Source organism: Mastigoproctus giganteus, chromosome 10 (assembly GCF_048544385.1).
Source record: "Mastigoproctus giganteus isolate SK-2022 chromosome 10, ASM4854438v1, whole genome shotgun sequence".
NCBI lineage: Eukaryota > Metazoa > Arthropoda > Arachnida > Uropygi > Thelyphonidae > Mastigoproctus > Mastigoproctus giganteus.
In genome coordinates this window covers 194,207,736-194,224,826 of record NC_143584.1, presented here as the reverse complement: position 1 = coordinate 194,224,826, position 17,091 = coordinate 194,207,736, and the positions used below count along the sequence as shown (strand labels likewise).

The 17,091-nt window shown below is 39.3% G+C and overlaps 1 protein-coding gene across 1 annotated transcript in view; it reads left to right on the top strand.

Annotated features, from left to right (window-relative positions):
- Positions 1–17,091, top strand: part of LOC150079691 (histone lysine acetyltransferase CREBBP-like) — a 487,331-nt gene that overhangs the window by 157,340 nt on the left and 312,900 nt on the right. Inside the window, exon 5 of the mRNA XM_090384101.1 lies at positions 5,965–6,337. Within this exon, the coding sequence (XP_090240227.1) occupies positions 5,965–6,337 (373 nt within the window). The remainder of the gene's footprint in view (positions 1–5,964; positions 6,338–17,091) is intronic.

Genomic DNA, 17,091 nt, shown 5'->3' with positions numbered 1-17,091 from the left:
ACTGCTCCTCTCAGTTATCCTAATTAGCATTGGTAGCGTCATATGATGCAAGAAAGCAAGCTTATATAGCATTAGCCAAATAAAAAAAAAAAAACCCTTTCCATTTCACCCATCCATTAACTCCAAATGTTTGTTTAGTTCTGCCTTGAATTTATTTAAGCTGCCAACTTCTATTATTATTTGCTGTATAATTCCTGTCACTTCAAAGGTGATACTTGTGCATATGTCCACTCTATTTTCTGTCAGAGACATGGTAATTTCGAATCTCCTCTTTTTGATCTTCTCTATCTTAAAATCTCTCTACCCCATTCTATCAAATTCATCTGTTGCCTCTTTTGATCTCTCAACTACTAATCACCTGGAACTCTTCGACTTTCTTTAAAACTTGAATTTTCCAGTCCAACTTGCCTAACAGTGAGATCATTTTCCTTGGTGATTTTAATGTTTACAACTCCACATGGCTTCTGTTTTATACTTGCATGAACCCATCTAGTCATAATGCTGAGGTTTTTGCAGTTACTAGTGACTTCACACAGATCGTTCATTCACCTACTAGAATACGAGACAATCCTAACCATACAGCCAACACTCTTGATCTTTATCTCAAATAGGCAAGTACATCATCAATGTGACTGGTCCTCTAGGCACCTTGGATCACGACTTGATGACCTCTTCTCCAATGGAGCCTTTTTCTTGTGGACACTCAATCTAGTGTTGTTTGGCATTACAAGAATGAAAGAATGGCATTACGTGGTTGGATTACTATTTTAAATCTTCTGATGCCAGTGTTTGCTCAGATCGTGTCAGCAAAATTATTCTTGTATGGACGAAATCCTTTATTCCACACTACCTTAAAATCTCTTCCTTTATGTGAACCTTGGTCTTCCGGCACCTCCGTAGCCAGGTGGGAAGGAGCAGCAGTGCGTAGCACACGCTTCTTGATTATACCAGGGTTCGAGCCCGTCACCACCAAATACGGAGGATGCGGAAAGGTCAGGGAATGACCACCGCATATCCCGGAGCAATATGGCCTTAGTTGCTAATGCTCTTAAAACCCAAATAACAAATAACCTTGGTCTTCCAATAAATGCATTAAGGATGTTCATCATAATGTTGTCAGTTGCAATTGGCTTGCACCCAAAATCTCTGGTTTCATTTCCTGCATACCAAGGCTTGCAACAATTGTAAAGCAATTATTAATCAGTCCAAACTAGATTTTGAAGAGGCTAAGATTATGAAACTTGTTTTTTGTGTAAATGGTAGTCATGCATTCTGGTCTCTTGCCAAAGCTATTAGTTGTAACCTTTGCCTATCTCTACTGCACCTCTGTTAGTACACAATGGTTCTGTTGCCACCTCAGCTAAAGATAAAGCCAACCTGCTAACATTCTACTTTTCTTCTATTTTGCGCCATTAAAACCGAAATCAAATCAAAATCACTTTTCTTCTAATTCTTGTATTGATCACCTTGATAAATCACCTACAGTCAGTCCTCGTATAGCACGATAGTTGTGTTCCTAGAAACCCTCGTGCAATGCAAAATCGTGCAATATACACAACAGGCCCTATGGGAAAAATAGGGTTAGGTGCCGACCACCCAAGATTGAACACACATTTGTAACCAAAACATTACCAAACACAATAAATATGTAATAGTTGCAATAAAATACGTAAGTATTTTATTGCGACTATTACGTAATAAAATATTGCTAATGCTTTTGCTTCTATCGTAAGCAGATTTATTTTTTGTTTGATTTTCTATTGAAACAGATGTTCCATCTCTTCCAATTCTTTGTGTATTAATCTAATGGATTTTAATTACACTTTGAGCTGTTCCTGCTATGAAAGTTGTTTTTATGCATCTTTCTAATTCTCGGCGTTGTCTCTTTTAGGCCTGTAGCACGTGCAATATCACATGGTCTCTCATTTCACTCAAAACGTTTCACAATTTCATATTTTTTCTCTATCGACAGATGTGGATTGGCCATAAGCCTTACCGGGGAAACCCCGGTGGGCCGAAGGCCGGTGATTTTGGCCATAAACCATAGTATGAGGCCACTACAGATTTTCCCGGGTAAGAATTTTTGACCCAGTCCGCCTCTGTTTATCGATATTGCTTTTTTTTTTCTCTCTGAATCTGCAGTGTCTTCACCAGGACACTTCCTTTTCACACCTTTTAAGTATTTTACTAATTTTTAGGGAATAAAGCACAATTACAAAATGAGGAGGCACGCTTGATACACAAACAAAGCTGCGCGCGTGTAGCAACTGAATAAGCAACACCGTAAAGGCAGAGATACACTATTAACACCTCACATTTTACTAAAGCACATTTCTGGGGGTTACTACCATAAAACAATAAAAACAATTTCCAGTTTCGTTTCTGCTAGTGGAATCTGTTATAAACTGGTAGTAAACTCGATCTAATTGCATTTGTGATAATACCGATAGCTGGAATTGTGTGGGTTTTTACGTTATTATGGTGAAATGTTTCCCCTTCACTGATATAAAAAACATAAATATATTTTCAGAATCTTCCCTTCATTCCTATCATGTTGCATTCGGTTGGGGTGATTCCGCGTTTGACTGCCATTTCTTGTAAACACAAAGGCGAATTGTGCATAAGCGAATTCGGTTCGTGTTACATAAGATATCGTTCCCCTATTTATAAATCGTGTATGATCGAATTTGTGTAGTGTAAACACGTGTTATACAAGGACTGACTGTACTACCATTCCGAGTAACGCTGAATTCAATGCCTCCTATAGTGTACTGTCAAAAGAATGTCAGGAGAATTTTCAGCAATCTTGATACCAAGAAAGCACCGAGTCCTGATGGTATTTCTCCACTTTTCTCAACACCTGGCTATTAAACTTACTCCTGTTCTGTGTCATTTTTGTTCACTTTTTTATTCTACTGGTATTTTCCTTCTTGTTGGAAATTTGCACACATTTGGCCAGTTCCTAAAAAGGGTGACAAATCCCTCCCACCAAATTATCATCCCGTTGCTCTTACTTCTCTTTTTAAAGTAATGGAGAAATTCATTAACTACCAACTCCTAAAACTATCTGGAAACCTTCCATCTGATCAACTTGGTTGCCGGTATGGATTCCTTCAGTGTTGAACCACTGCTAATATATTGGCTTATGTTACCATGGACAAATTCAATGGAAAAGTTTAGCATAACTCAAACAGTTGCTCTCGACATTTCAAAGACTTTTGATTGCATTTGGCTTAAAGGGCCTATAAATAAGGTTCATCTTATGGTTTATCAACTGTCTTTTTGTAATTGGGTGTCCAGTTTTCTCTTTGACTGCTCACTGCGGGTAATGGTCAGATGGTTGGCCATCTTCTAACTTCTCCACCAATGCAGGTATTCCTCAAGGTTCAGTTCTTTCACCCACTCTCTTCCTCTTGTATATTAATGGCTTTCTTCCATTGATTGGAAATCCTATCCATAGTTTTGCTGATGTTTTCCTTCACTTTCACTTTGCATTCCACCTTCCAGTTTAAGAAACCTTGCACTGCACAAATGGTTTTCTCATTATTCCGAACAGCTACTCATTCTCTACAAATTTCAAATCTGCCCTACCATGGAATATTGTTCCCACATCTGGGGCAGTGCACCCAAAACCTCTCAGGCGTCTAGATTCTATTCAAAACGGGGCAGTTAGGTTAATTATTGACTCATCTCTAACAAAGTCTCTCCACTCTCTCACACATGTTCTCTTTCTGCTGTATGCCTTTTCTATAGATATTTCCATGGGCACTATTCTTCTGAATTGGTTTCTGTAGCTCGCTCTCTCTCTCTCTCTCTTCCCTATCCCCCAAACCAACCCGAACACATGCCACAACCAGTTAACATCCTTTTATTCTCCAATTTCAAACTCACAGAACCAACTTTTCTTCTGCCTCATTTATTTTCTTCAATTTCCATTTTCTGGAAGTTAAAGGGATAACTTTTCTTCCTCCTCATTTATCATGAGGAGGAAGAAAAGTTCCAACTTCCCTTCATATGTATTTCCTGAAAATTGCAATTTACAGAAATTCGTCTAATGTTAACAAGTATCTTCTTTCATCTTTTCAGCCTTCAAACCATACATGGTACTAAGTACTAGAGGTTCTAATACCTCTTGTGATATGGGTTCTCATTAAAAAAAAAATTGAGCTATTATTAAACTGGATTGAGTGCTCCTTGCACCTTCACGTTATTACTAACATTTGTAAATAGTTTACCAGTAATCACATTTGATTTTTGGTTTTTCATTTGAAGTAGTTTGTTTTATTGATTTACAACTAACATTCTTCATCTAGTGAAATTGAAAATTGGATGGGAGAACTACTTACAGCTAGAAGTGAGTTGACAGGAGATGAAAGAAGAAATGGATAGGAAAATATTGACCAAAGTGGAAAATGACTTGAAATAGAGGTATTTACTGGGAGAAGTATACCAAGAACACCTGTGGAGGGCAGATCATCAGCACTGTCTAGAACAGGGGTGGGCAACAGCCGGCCCGCGGGCCACACCCGGCCCGCGACGATGTTGAATCCGGCCCCCTCGGTAAATTCATAAATATAGAAAATCCATACCTGACTACACTCGCCGTAAACGTTCGGCTTAATTCGGTTCAATCGGGAATCACGGCCAGTACAACAGTAACCAAGTGATTCTACGCAGCGTCAAAGAATTATTTCCTAATTATTATTGTAGCATTGATCGAACGAAGTTCCTTTGGGTTTGACTTCTTATTGATAAAAATAATATTGGTGCGAGATATTTTATGTTTTATGCCTTTTCTAATTATTACAATTTTTAATTTAATATAATTTATTGCCCATAAAATGAGCCAATTAAAAAAAAAAGAAAAATTGATGCCGAATGCCGCATTTTCAACGATAATTGGACATTCAGATATTTTTTTTTAAAAATACATTAATAATTTGGTAATTCAAGTAATATAACATTTTTTAGGTTCTGATTTTTTTTATTAAATCGTTCAATCTATTCCGGCCTGCATCATGATGCGAAAATTTCATTCGGCCTGCATCATGATACGAAAATTTCATTCGGCCTGCTGACGAAAAAAGTTGCCCACCCCTGGTCTAGAATCTCACAAATAAATAGTACAGACTGAAAAAGGTGAAAGTAAAAAGTGGTGAAACATCTAAGAAAGATATAAACAATGACTCAATCTATCAGAACAAGAAGGAAAAGAATAAAAAATGAAAGGGAGAGGATGATAGTGTATGTGAGAAATCCGAGCATGAAGGTTTTGAATATATAAAGGAAATAAGAAATAGACTAAAGTTATCTATGGAATGTACATAGTCAAGTGCTGATGGCTGCTATCCAAGTAATATTAGACTTATGGAATAATTTGGAAACTAAGATTTTAGACGTGTATACTGAAAAAACAATACTGAAAGACAGATTATAAAAAAGAGCTGTAATAGAAAGATCACAGATTTATGCTTCAATAGGGAAAAGGATTATAGACAGAGCAAAAAGTCCCTCAAGTACTAATTATAAAAGCATTTACTAATAAGTATCGTAGAAGTGGAGGCAGACTCTCCATGAGATTAAAAATATAAGATTGATAAGAAATATTCAGTGGCATCTTGAGGTCAAAGAAATATAAGGCAAAATTGTGGAATTTGAATATATTTCTCTGTTAAAATAAAAAATTAACAAAATGTACAAGAAATTTGTCATTTAGGCAGATACTGCACGCAATAGGGCTGGAACAAGTTCTGATTTACATGATTGTTACATGTAAATCCCATCATTTGTGGATTACAAAAAAATAAAATAAGGACTTGTCCATTGCCGAATATATTTGAAAGTATTTAAATATTATGGTAAATGTCATTCTACAGAGAAATAAACTTTTTAAAATTAATCAGCTTTGATATGATATCTGAATTAAAGTTAACTTTATATATTTTTTATTTTTGTTTTGTATAGTCTCAGCAACAGCCAGGACCTCCAGTTAGTAGTGCTGCAGCACCAGCATCTGTTAGTTCAACAGCACCAACTGCTGATCCTGAGAAACGGAAATTAATTCAACAGCAGTTGGTTCTTTTGCTACATGCTCATAAATGTCAACGAAGAGAAAGCCAGGCAAATGGAGAAGTGCGTCAGTGCTCTTTACCTCATTGTCGAACAATGAAGAATGTACTCAACCATATGACCACTTGCCAGGCAGGGAAATCTTGTCCTGTTCCACATTGTTCATCTTCTCGGCAAATTATTTCTCATTGGAAGAATTGCACAAGGAGTGACTGCCCAGTTTGCTTGCCCTTAAAACAGGCTTCAGATCGTAGACAGCAACAGGCTGGTAAGTTCATTCTGTGAAATTCAGTAATTATTTAACATTATCTTAGAATAGTGTCAAATGTGGGAGGGCAGCAATACACACATGTTAACTGTGGTTCAAGCCCGCACGACTGCTAAATACGTTTAATATTTGTATTCATAGTTAAACTAATTAATTGTAAACTTCCCTGAGCTATGTGGGCATACCAGATTATAAAATATAGAGTAAAAAATGTGTAGGTCCTAAGTCTTAACTTTATTAGTGTGTTGGACAGACAACTTGAGTAGTCGAGACCCACTAATTTTCGTAAAATCGGACAAATGCTAATAATTTATTGTAATTTTTCCTTGTAGAGGATCTGTGATCTCATTATGAATTTAAAATAAACTTTGTGGATTTTTTGAAAAGGGTAGTATAGGCTATTTTTGGAAATTTTAAAGGAATATTAAATTTTAAGAATATTATATATTTTATTTTAAGGCAGAAGAATACTCTTACCTGGGATTGTCTTCAGGGATGGCTGCTTCCGGGAGAGGTGTAATTCAGAAGGTGTTGAAATTGCAATTATATGGAAGGAGGACGATGGAAAAAGCCAGCTTTTGTCCTAAATCCTTGCATGGGAGTAATTGTAAGCATAAAGGGGATATAGGCAAAAATCCACAAAGTTTATTTTAAATCCACAATGAGATCGCAGATCCTCTACAAGGAAAAATTACAATAAATTATTGGCATTTGTCTGATTTTACGAAAATTAGCGGGTCTCGACTACTCAAGTTGTCTGTCCAACCAATTGATTTATAAAAGGTTTAATTTATGTATGAACTAAATTATACTGGCAAGTTATTATTTGCAGCCTGGAAAGGTTGATTATAAAAAGTGAGTTGCCTATGTACTTGAATGCTTTAAAGAACCTTTTATTGATACAATATGTAATATTATGTCAATAATATCATACACATTGTCTCCCTGAATGTTCCCCGGTTGTATCAGCATCATGACATTTCCGTTCGGTGATTACTTCAATATAGGGCAGTGGTTCTCAACCTTTTTTTGCTCGTGGCCCACTTCTGAGTTTCATTCATCTCTGTGGCCCCACCCCCTCATGTTTAATCGTAATAAATGTAATATTTATAATAAATATGTACTTTATCAACTGCACTTTTTATTTATAACATGTATTGTTTGTTTATAATATAAGAAATATTAATAATAAAAAGGAGTTTATTAATTAACTTTATCTTTTATCTTTATTTATAATAGAATTTTTACTCATATAATATTGTTTATTCCCAATATACAATTACAGGCTTGAGAAGTGGCAACTGAAGTTTAAAGTTGACAAATGCAAAGTACTGCATATAGGTAGAAGTAACTTCAGAGGAACGTTAAATGATGTTTCAACCCATTCAACGCTTTGAGTGTAACACACTGAATTCTGATGGGATTCTTCCACTTGCTCAGATTATGAAACTAAGGGGGCATAAATTCAAATTGAGGAAAGACAGTTGTAGAATGATGTGTGGAAATTTGCCTTTAGCCAGCAGGTGATTAATTGCTGGAACAAACTTCCATCTGTTGTGGAAGTTGATAGCTTAAATAAATTCAAGGAGAGGGAATGGTTGTGTAATTTTTTTTTTTTTTTTTGCTGATGCTACATAAGCTCATACGCTTGCTTTCTTGCATCACATGCTTCTATTACTATGCTGCTAACAAAAAATATTACAATAATATTATTGTCCCTTAGTTTAGTGAGATCCTTGTGGATCTCACTTTGCAAATTGCAGATACATCCAGACATCTCCAGACCCATAGGGATACATTAAAACATCTTCAGGCCCATAGGGATACATTCACAGGCAGAGAAATGTTAGGTAAGCTAATGCTTTTAAGCATCCTGTACTGGTAAAAAATACTTTACTGTATTTTGCCAGTGGAATTTAACTTCCAGTGTAATTTAGACCTAAAAGTGTGCGTGCACACACCACCTTTTTTTTTTTTCAAAATATCTTATGAAGGCAAAATCACATCCCTTTACCTTAAAAAAAAAAAAATCCTACATATCAATATATTGTGGTCACTGCCATCTACTTCTCTCTGCAGATTCTTAATGCATGAAGAGTCACTGTTGATAACTGCATCAAGAGTTGTGTTTTAAGTGGCTATACACAAGTGGACTCTAGACTGCCATGCTCAAGATCTGTGGGACAAAACAAAGAAATCAAACTACTGTGTGGTCTGCTACAGGGTCTGGCTGAATGATCTGACAGTTTTGTTTCGACTGTGAAAAAGAAATACCATCATATTCAAACTTTTAATATGTCATTGTATAGAGTAATTATTACAATTTTACTTGCAATATTTTACTTAGTCTTAAAAACTACATCATCCAAATGTTTTCCCTCTTTTCTCACACACTCATGTAGCCTCACTTTGAAGTTTGTCATTGCTCGCCGGATCATTTCCTGTGGTATTGCTGCAATTTCTTGTTGGATAGCGTCCTTCATTTCATCAATAGAAGTCGGTCTGCTTTTAAACACTTCATTTTTAAGGTAACCCCAAAGAAAGAAATCGCACACTGCCAGATCGGGTGATTGCACTGGCCATGGACGGTCGCCATGACATGAAATGAGACGCCGGGGAAGAATTCTCTGATAACATTCATAAAAGCTCTTGCCGTATGGGTGGTGGTGCCATCTTGTTGGAACCAAATAGACTTATCTCCAAATTCGTTGAGCTTTGGTCTTAAAGTCATGCAACATTTGCACATATCGATTTGAAGTCACTGTCACCACATCATTGTACTCCTCGAAAAAGTATGGCCTATGATTCCGTAGTTTGAAATTGCACACCAAACAGTCACTTCTCTGTGAAGTGGATGTTGGTGAAGTTCCCACAGGTTAGTGTCGGACCAATAATGAAAATTTTGCTTATTTACACATCGTGAGAGGTGAAAATGAGCTTCATCACTGGAAAGAACAATGGCGTTGGCTTCGTTTTTGAGAATGGCCTCACAAGCTGCTCTGCAGGAAACAAAGTCATTTGCACTTAATTCCTGTACAACCATCAATTTGTACTGATGAAACTTTGGATCTATGCGTAAAATTTACCTTCCACTTTGTTCTGAAATCCCTAGTGCTTGAGCATGCTTTACACTGAATGATGTGGAGAACGCTTTATGGCTAATCTAGCAACTTCAATGTTTTTGGGCGTCCTTGCACTAAGTTTTCATACAGGAGATTTCTTTTTCAAAGCCGAACCTGTATTTCTGAAATTATTTACCCACAGCAATATCGAATTCCTACTGGGAACACCCTCATTTCACTCTAAGTTAAAATTTCTTCGAAATAAATGCTGTTACAACAACAGAATCATTACTTTTGAAATAAGTTTCAATAGTGAAAGCTCTGTGTTCACCGACCACACCATGGTGGCAACTGAAATGGTATACGTAACACTAACCATCATCAATACCTCATCCCTCCACACGCAATAATACCTACATTACAACATTTACAAAACTGTCAGATAATTCTGCCGGACCCTGTATAAATAAAAAAATCTTTAAATTATAAATTTTTAAAGTTTTAAAAAATAATTACCTAACAAAAAAAAAATACTGCATGTACTAAAACTGGCGTTGCATATCTTCAGAAGATGGTTTGTGGAAAAATTGTTCATGTGTTTTCTTGTTGGAAGAAAAATTGTTGAAGTTAAAAGTAAATAAGGCACTGGGGATTAATGGAATCTATCCAATTATATTAAAAAAGCAACCAAAGAGGTAAGTGAATTTTTGGCCAAGCATCCTTGGATTCAGCACAGGTCTCTATACATTGCAGGACTGCAAATGTTTCACCTATTCACAAAGAGGAATCAAAGGATGAAGTGAGTAATTACAGATATGGAAGCTTGACTTCTGTCCAGGAAAAGTAATAGTAGAAAAGTTTTGGTGGTTAAAGTATAGCAGAATCATCTTCACAGGAATGCAGTTATACTGCAGTCTTAGCATGGATTTGTTAAGGGGGTGATCTTGTCTGAGCAATCTTATTAACTGCTGGATGCAAAAAAATAATTTTGACATTGTTTACTTCCATTTCAATAAAGCTTTTGATGCTGTTTCATATGAAAAGCTGCTGTACAAATTGGAGCAGTTTGCCATTAGAGGAAAGTTGCTGCTACGGCTAGAAACAGCATACTATGGTGGCTAGAGCCGGTTCACCACCAAGCCATAAGTATTGCTACTGGGGCATTTAGAACTTCCCCTGTCCAGAGTTTATATGTCAAAGCAGGTGAATCACCACTGTCCCTGCAACAAAAGCAATTGTCATTAAAATATACTTTTAAATTGAAATCCCTGCCAGACAACCCTACGTGGACATCCATCTTTGAGCCACGATGGGAAACTTTTTATAATACCCATCAGACTGCCAACTGTCCCTTTGGTATCAGTGTCCAAGAGCTGCTCAGAGAACTCTACATTGTGGAAGATAATGTTGCTGAGTCACCAACTCAAATAATTCTACCCTGACATGCTAGCTTAACATAATGCAATTTATCCATCAAAAATTGGGGAAAGGACACCACCCCCACCCTCTGTCTACTGACAACTCTATGCTGCCCAGTACTCTGACTTCTTGCCTGTCTTTACTGATGGCTTGAAGTCTGTCAAATGTCGGATCTGCTGCCATCTTCCCAGATCACACTATATCTGGGAAGATTCCACAAGAATGCTGGATATGTACAGCTGAGTTGTACGATATAGAGTTAGCATTGGACAACATTAAATTGCACAAGTACCATAGGTGTATGATATACACGGACTCTCCAAATATATTGCAGGCTTTATCAGGGGCTGTAGGATAGGTGCTTGCAAATTTGATTTCAGCCAGAGCAGTTTAACTTCTGTCTAGTATTGTGGAATTGGGTTGTTTTTGAAGAAATTTTTGAAAGAATTAGACAGAATTACTAGTGTGTGTGTGTGTGTGTGTGTGTGTGTGTGTGTGTTGCGCGCGCGCGCGCACTGATGCTGCATAAGCCTGCTTCCTTGCATTATTTGCCAATACTAATTCTTTTGGCACTTCAGAGGAGAGATCCACTTCAATAAGGAATTTAGAAGTTGGCAATGGTATGCAAGTCTCCTTTAGAGTTTTTCCTCTGATATTGATACCTTTGTATTTAATTGTCCAAAGTGCTTGAGCTTCACTTCCTTAGGGTAACTTCTGAAATTCTTAATGGCATATTCTTTAACTTCCCGACTAATGGAGAGTGAGAAACTCTCAGTAGCTTTAACAATGTTTAAGTTTTAAGATTGCTTCCTAAGTTTAGTTTTAGACTCAATAGGTAGAGTAATAAAGACAGATTCAACGATAGGGGCATAAACAGTTGTAATAAAGGAAAGACCAGCATTTCTTTTGCTGGGAGAAGACTTCTTTTCTCCCAGCAAAATGCTAGTATATTATACTATCATTTTCATTAAAAATATAACCTTCTATTTCTCATCTTAATGAAGAAACAGCATCTTTAGATGAAATATCCTTGAGAGAGGGAAACTTTTTTTGGGAATTTGTTTTTCTGTCAGAGTTGAGCAGGGCTGGCTTAAGGCATGATCAAGTGGTTCACCTGAACAGGCCGCCAAAATTTAGGGGATGCAAAATTCCTCAAATTCACTGATTGGCTGTAAATTTCAAGTCAGGGAGGGCCACCAAAAAATCTCGCATGGGGTGCTGATGATTGCCAGTATGGCTGACTTGCTGTTTGGATGCGTATTTTTCATTTCTGTGATTTTTTTTTTTTTTCCCTATTAATTATGTATTTTGAGTGTTCTCCAGTTGAAGAAAGGTACACCCACAGGAAGATAAACACCTAAGGATTCCACTGGTGAGATTCTTTTGCCAATTTATTGGGAATTTGGCCAGGTTGAAGCGTTATTTATCTGTATCCTTTGTTGCCAGACCGCATGGTCACCATGTGGCCAACAGCAGGGTTATAGAGAGGCAGCCGATATAATACTGTTTCCACCTGACACCTTGACTGGGTAGGTGACCCAAGCAGTATATCCTTGGACAAAAGTGTAAAGTGTGTTTTGGGTCAAACAGCACCAGAGGTTCCCCCCATCTCCGCGTAGTTTACATTGTCGTGTGGTGCAGTACGCTGTAAAGGCCAGAGACTTAAAAGTGTGTGGATATTGTACACGAGTAGTGTTGTGTACTGTTGTTCTTCTGACCATTTAGCTGCCAGGCCTCTGCTGAGGCCAGACGTTGTCCACACTTCGCCCCGTGGAGGCAGAACAGGTACACCAATATTTTAAATAAGTACTCTGGCAGGTCCTGCCACCTAGTTTCCTGAGATTTCAGTGGCTAGGACCTAAAAATAAATAAATAAAAAGAATTAAAAATAAATAAATAAAAAATAAAAAATTTGAGATATGATCGGGTGGTGGTTGCGCTAGAATTGTGAGGCCGAAAATTGTGGGCGAATCTAATTTGGCTGTAATTAAGTTTGGATGTGTGTGGGCTTTTCGGTTGTGTGCAGGTAGAGTGGAAGGGAGACTGATGGCTCGGGGGGGGGGACAGACAGAAGAATGGAGTCGATAGGGAGGTGACTCCAGGATATGGCGACAGACAGAAGAATGGAGTCGATAGGGAGGTGACTCCAGGATATGGCGGGGGCATGTCCCACCAGAAGGGAAAGTGTGTAAGTGTAAGTGTTTTCAGTGTCTAACGGGCACCAGGGGTTTCCCCCCATCTCGTGTTGCTTTTATTGTGGGTGTACCAGTTCACTGGGAAGGCCAGAGATTTAAAAGTGTATGGATTATGGAAGTGTGGTGTTTTGTACCGTTTGTTCCTCTGGCCATTTAGCCGCTGGACTCTTCTGAGGCCCAACGTTGCCCCCACTTACGCCCCGTGGAGACAGACCAGGTACCGATAGTCTTTAGTTCACTCTGGCAGGTCCTGCCACCTAATTTCCTGAGATTTCAGTGGCTAGGACCTTAAAAAAAAAAAAAAAAAAAAAAAATTTTTTTTTTTTTTTTTTTAACACATATATGTATAGATATATGTGTGATATCTCTCGATTGCGTAGGGTGATGTCGCTTGAATAAGGATAGACCGAAACTATGGGCGTAAGTTAATTTGGATTCATTGAATTTGTGTGTGGGGGAATTCCGCTTGTGTAAGAGGGGGGGGAAGTGTGTGTGGGAAGGAGACACAGGGACCATAACCCCCCCCCCCCCCCCCAGGAAAGGGAAGAAAAAGTGGCCAGGCAAGGGTGCCGGTTCAGATCGCCAATAAGGCTAGTGTGCAGAGAGGCTCTGCAGTTTCTTCTGTCGGTGGAATGTCATTTCTGGGACATTGTCCCTTCTGAGGTTTCCAAAAGTCCAGTTTATTTTGTAGTCATTCATTGGTTAGGGTCCCATCCAAGGTTATTTAGTCTAGTCAGTTTGGATGCATTTGTGATTTTATTTTGGTCCTTCTGCTATGAAGTCGGATCCCTGCGGGTTTGATTTGTTCTGGTGGTCCTTGGTAGTTGTCATTGTTTTTCAGATTATGGACAGCTTTGATGAGTACTTGCATTCACATCTTTGCAGTGAGCTGGGGGAAAGGTCGATGTTCTGCTGAAGAGGCCCTGAGCGAATTTTGTTAGTCCTTTGTAGCTGTCTTCTTCTTCCAGGATGAGGTGTTCCTAGTTTTGCAGTGTGAATCGAATTTCAGTGATGAGCCGGCAGCATAGAGCTTCATACAGGTGGACAGCTGATACATGAGGTGCTCCACGTTTCTGTTTGGCCGCAGTGGCAGAGAGGAGTGTCACTGAGTTTGGAAGCCTGATAGCTTGTGTCTGAATGCACCGTGTCCGGTGAGTAGGTATGTGACCAGGAGTCCTGGAGAGAGCCAGTGGGGATATTTTGGATATACTGTCTGAATTGTTCGCAAGAATTTCCGAGTGATTTCACCTTTGATTGAATTTTCCCAGCGGGTTTGCCAGGTCTGTTGGAGATGCAGTGTGAGCCGCTTCTTTTCCATTTTAGGATCATTGGCTAAGTCAATCATGTAGCTCAGGCAGGTGGACATTTTTCCTTTGCTGAGGTCGTGGAGGAGTCCGCAAAGAACGATCTCCAGGTCCAGGGGGAGGGCACCCATAAGGACCTGCAGCGCGTGAGTACTCACCGTCCTGTAGGCTCTGGAGATTGTTAGCAAGGTATATCTTTGTATTGTCTCGTTTTCTCCTGTTGGCCGCAGTGGTTGCTTTGTGGTACCAGACTCTGGAGGCATATGAAATAGCTGGCAGGAATACTGTCATGTAGAAGAGGGCGAGGGTCCTTTTCCTCAAGCCCCAGTCCTTGCAGGTGACTCTTGCAAAGAGTGCAGAATTGTTTCTGATTTTATTCCTGATGTATGTCAGATGTGGTGTGAAGGATAGATTCCTATCGAGCATGACTCCCAAATGTTTTTAATTCTGTTGCGAGTTTGATGGTTTTCCCCCTGCACTTTGATTTGGGGAGGCCTCCTAATATCTAGGGTCCCCCTGAGTAGGACTGAACATGTCTTGGTTGGAGAAATTGTGAGTTTGTTGTTGTCAGCCCAGTCTTGCAGGATAGTGACTGTTCTATTTGCAGAGTTCTCTAATTGTGCTTGGGAGTCCTTAGCAAGCATCAGAATAAAATCGTCTTCATAAGCCTGGGATGTGAAGTTTCCAAGGTTGAGATTTAGGAAGCCGTCTAGGACGACATTCCAAAGAAGAGGGCCCAGAACGGAACCCATCCTTTGTATCGACCGTGATACTTAGCAATATGCAGTAGTGACTGACCGATCTGTCTGAGAGGTATATACTGATGCATTTGTATAGATTTGCTGGCAGGTTAGTCTCCCGGAGCCTGCTGAGGACACTTGGCCACCAGAGAGTGTCAGATGCCCCAGCAAAATCTGTTGCGATGACGAGGAAGTACTTTCGGTTGGTTGTGGTTGCGGCGTTGACAATATTTTCCAATGTATCTATGGTGGAGTGTCCTTTTCTGAACCCGAACTGATTTCGGGATTGAAGGCCTGCGTTTGAGTAGTGAGTTTCTATCCGATTTCATAGGTGTTCCATCAGTTTGCTCAGTACGGACAGTAAGGCTATGGGTCTGTAGGACCCCGGGAGGTCCTACTGCTTTGTTGGATTTTTGAGGATTAGCCGAAGCTTTGCCGTTTTTCAGGAGTGTAGTAAATAGCCTTCTTTTAGGCAGCTGGTTAAATAAATTTAGTATTTTTTTCTGGGATAGTCTCAAATGCCTTTTTTTTACGATTTCCGGCTCTAGTAAGTCTGTGCCTGGTGATTTCCTGTTTCTTAGTTTGGCAGCTGCAATGTCCAGTTCGATCCTGGTAAAGGGCTCCTCCTCTTCAATTGTCGTGTAGATACTTGTATCCTTGGACAGTGAACCAGTCCCAATAATCCCAACGTTTTTGTGTGTGCACTATGCAAGAAACAATGATTCCAGTGCTTCCCCCCCTCCCATAGACATATCACAGACATCATATGGATATATCATGCCATAGACATACATGGACAGACATATCACTGTACTTACATGCACAGTTAAGAAAAATTAACCTCATTATCTTTATCCATGCTTTGGAAAAACGGAAAGTACTCCACGGAAGAGTACTTCGGTTCCTCTGGGGCTACTTTAACACCCCAGTGTTTCCCCCAATATTTCCAGTGGGGGACAGCCCAAAACTTTTGATTGAGAGCTGACAGGCAATGAATTGTACTATGGATCTACAGTTAAGGACCATTCACAAGCATATTTCAGCCTCTTACTGACTGAGAAGTCTTGACCTCGATAATTCGAAACAGTTCTATTATATGAGGTCATACAACACTGACAAAATGAGGTAATCTGAGCCAGAAATCGACAGAACAAATCATGAATGATGAACAAAAACTACACCAGCAATACAACCAAGATCCAAAGGAGAAACTCCAGATAATAGAGCAAAATGGAGATGGCGATGATACCCAGTCGGAGCCAACTTCTAAAAAGAAGTACAGGAGATATGCTGACCTGAAACCAGGAAGAGAGACTAGATCACAAAGTGATCAACAAAGCAAAGAGGACCCACAACCAGATAACAGCAAGAAATGGCTAAGCAGACCTAATCACTTAACACCGATCCCAGACTTCTGGAAAGAGCAGTTCTGGACCAGCTATTGTCCCTCCGGGTAGAGCTCGAAAATAAACTGAAAGAATCAACGAACAGAATTACAGCTGCTCTCAAGGGTGAAATTGTGGGAATATGCCTCACAAGGTCTACAGCGAGGCAGAGAGAAATGCAGCCAAATTAGAGGTCTACATGGAGCGTAGGGATACACAACGAATGCAACAGTGCACACCTACATATGCCCAAGCGCTGAGTAATATACCAAACGAGGCAGGGAAAACAAACATTGTCATCCTCAGACCCATGGGGGAGGAGAAAAACTCTAGTGAACAAATCAAGCAAAAGGTCATAGACAACCTGAAAAAAAGACTTTGAAAACACCAGGATTAAATCTATCAGGTAAACAGGGCGCCTCTGTAGCCACGGTGGGAAGGAGCAGCAGTGTGTAGCACACGCTTCTTGATTAGACCGGGGTGCGAGCCCATCACCACCAAATATGGAGGATGTGGAAAAGTCAGGGAATGATCACCGCATATTTCCGGAGCAATATGGCCTTAGTTGCTAATGCTCCTAAAACCCAAGTAACATCAGGAAAACAAGGAATCCTGGAATTGTTACAGAGATGGAAAGTAAGGATGAGGC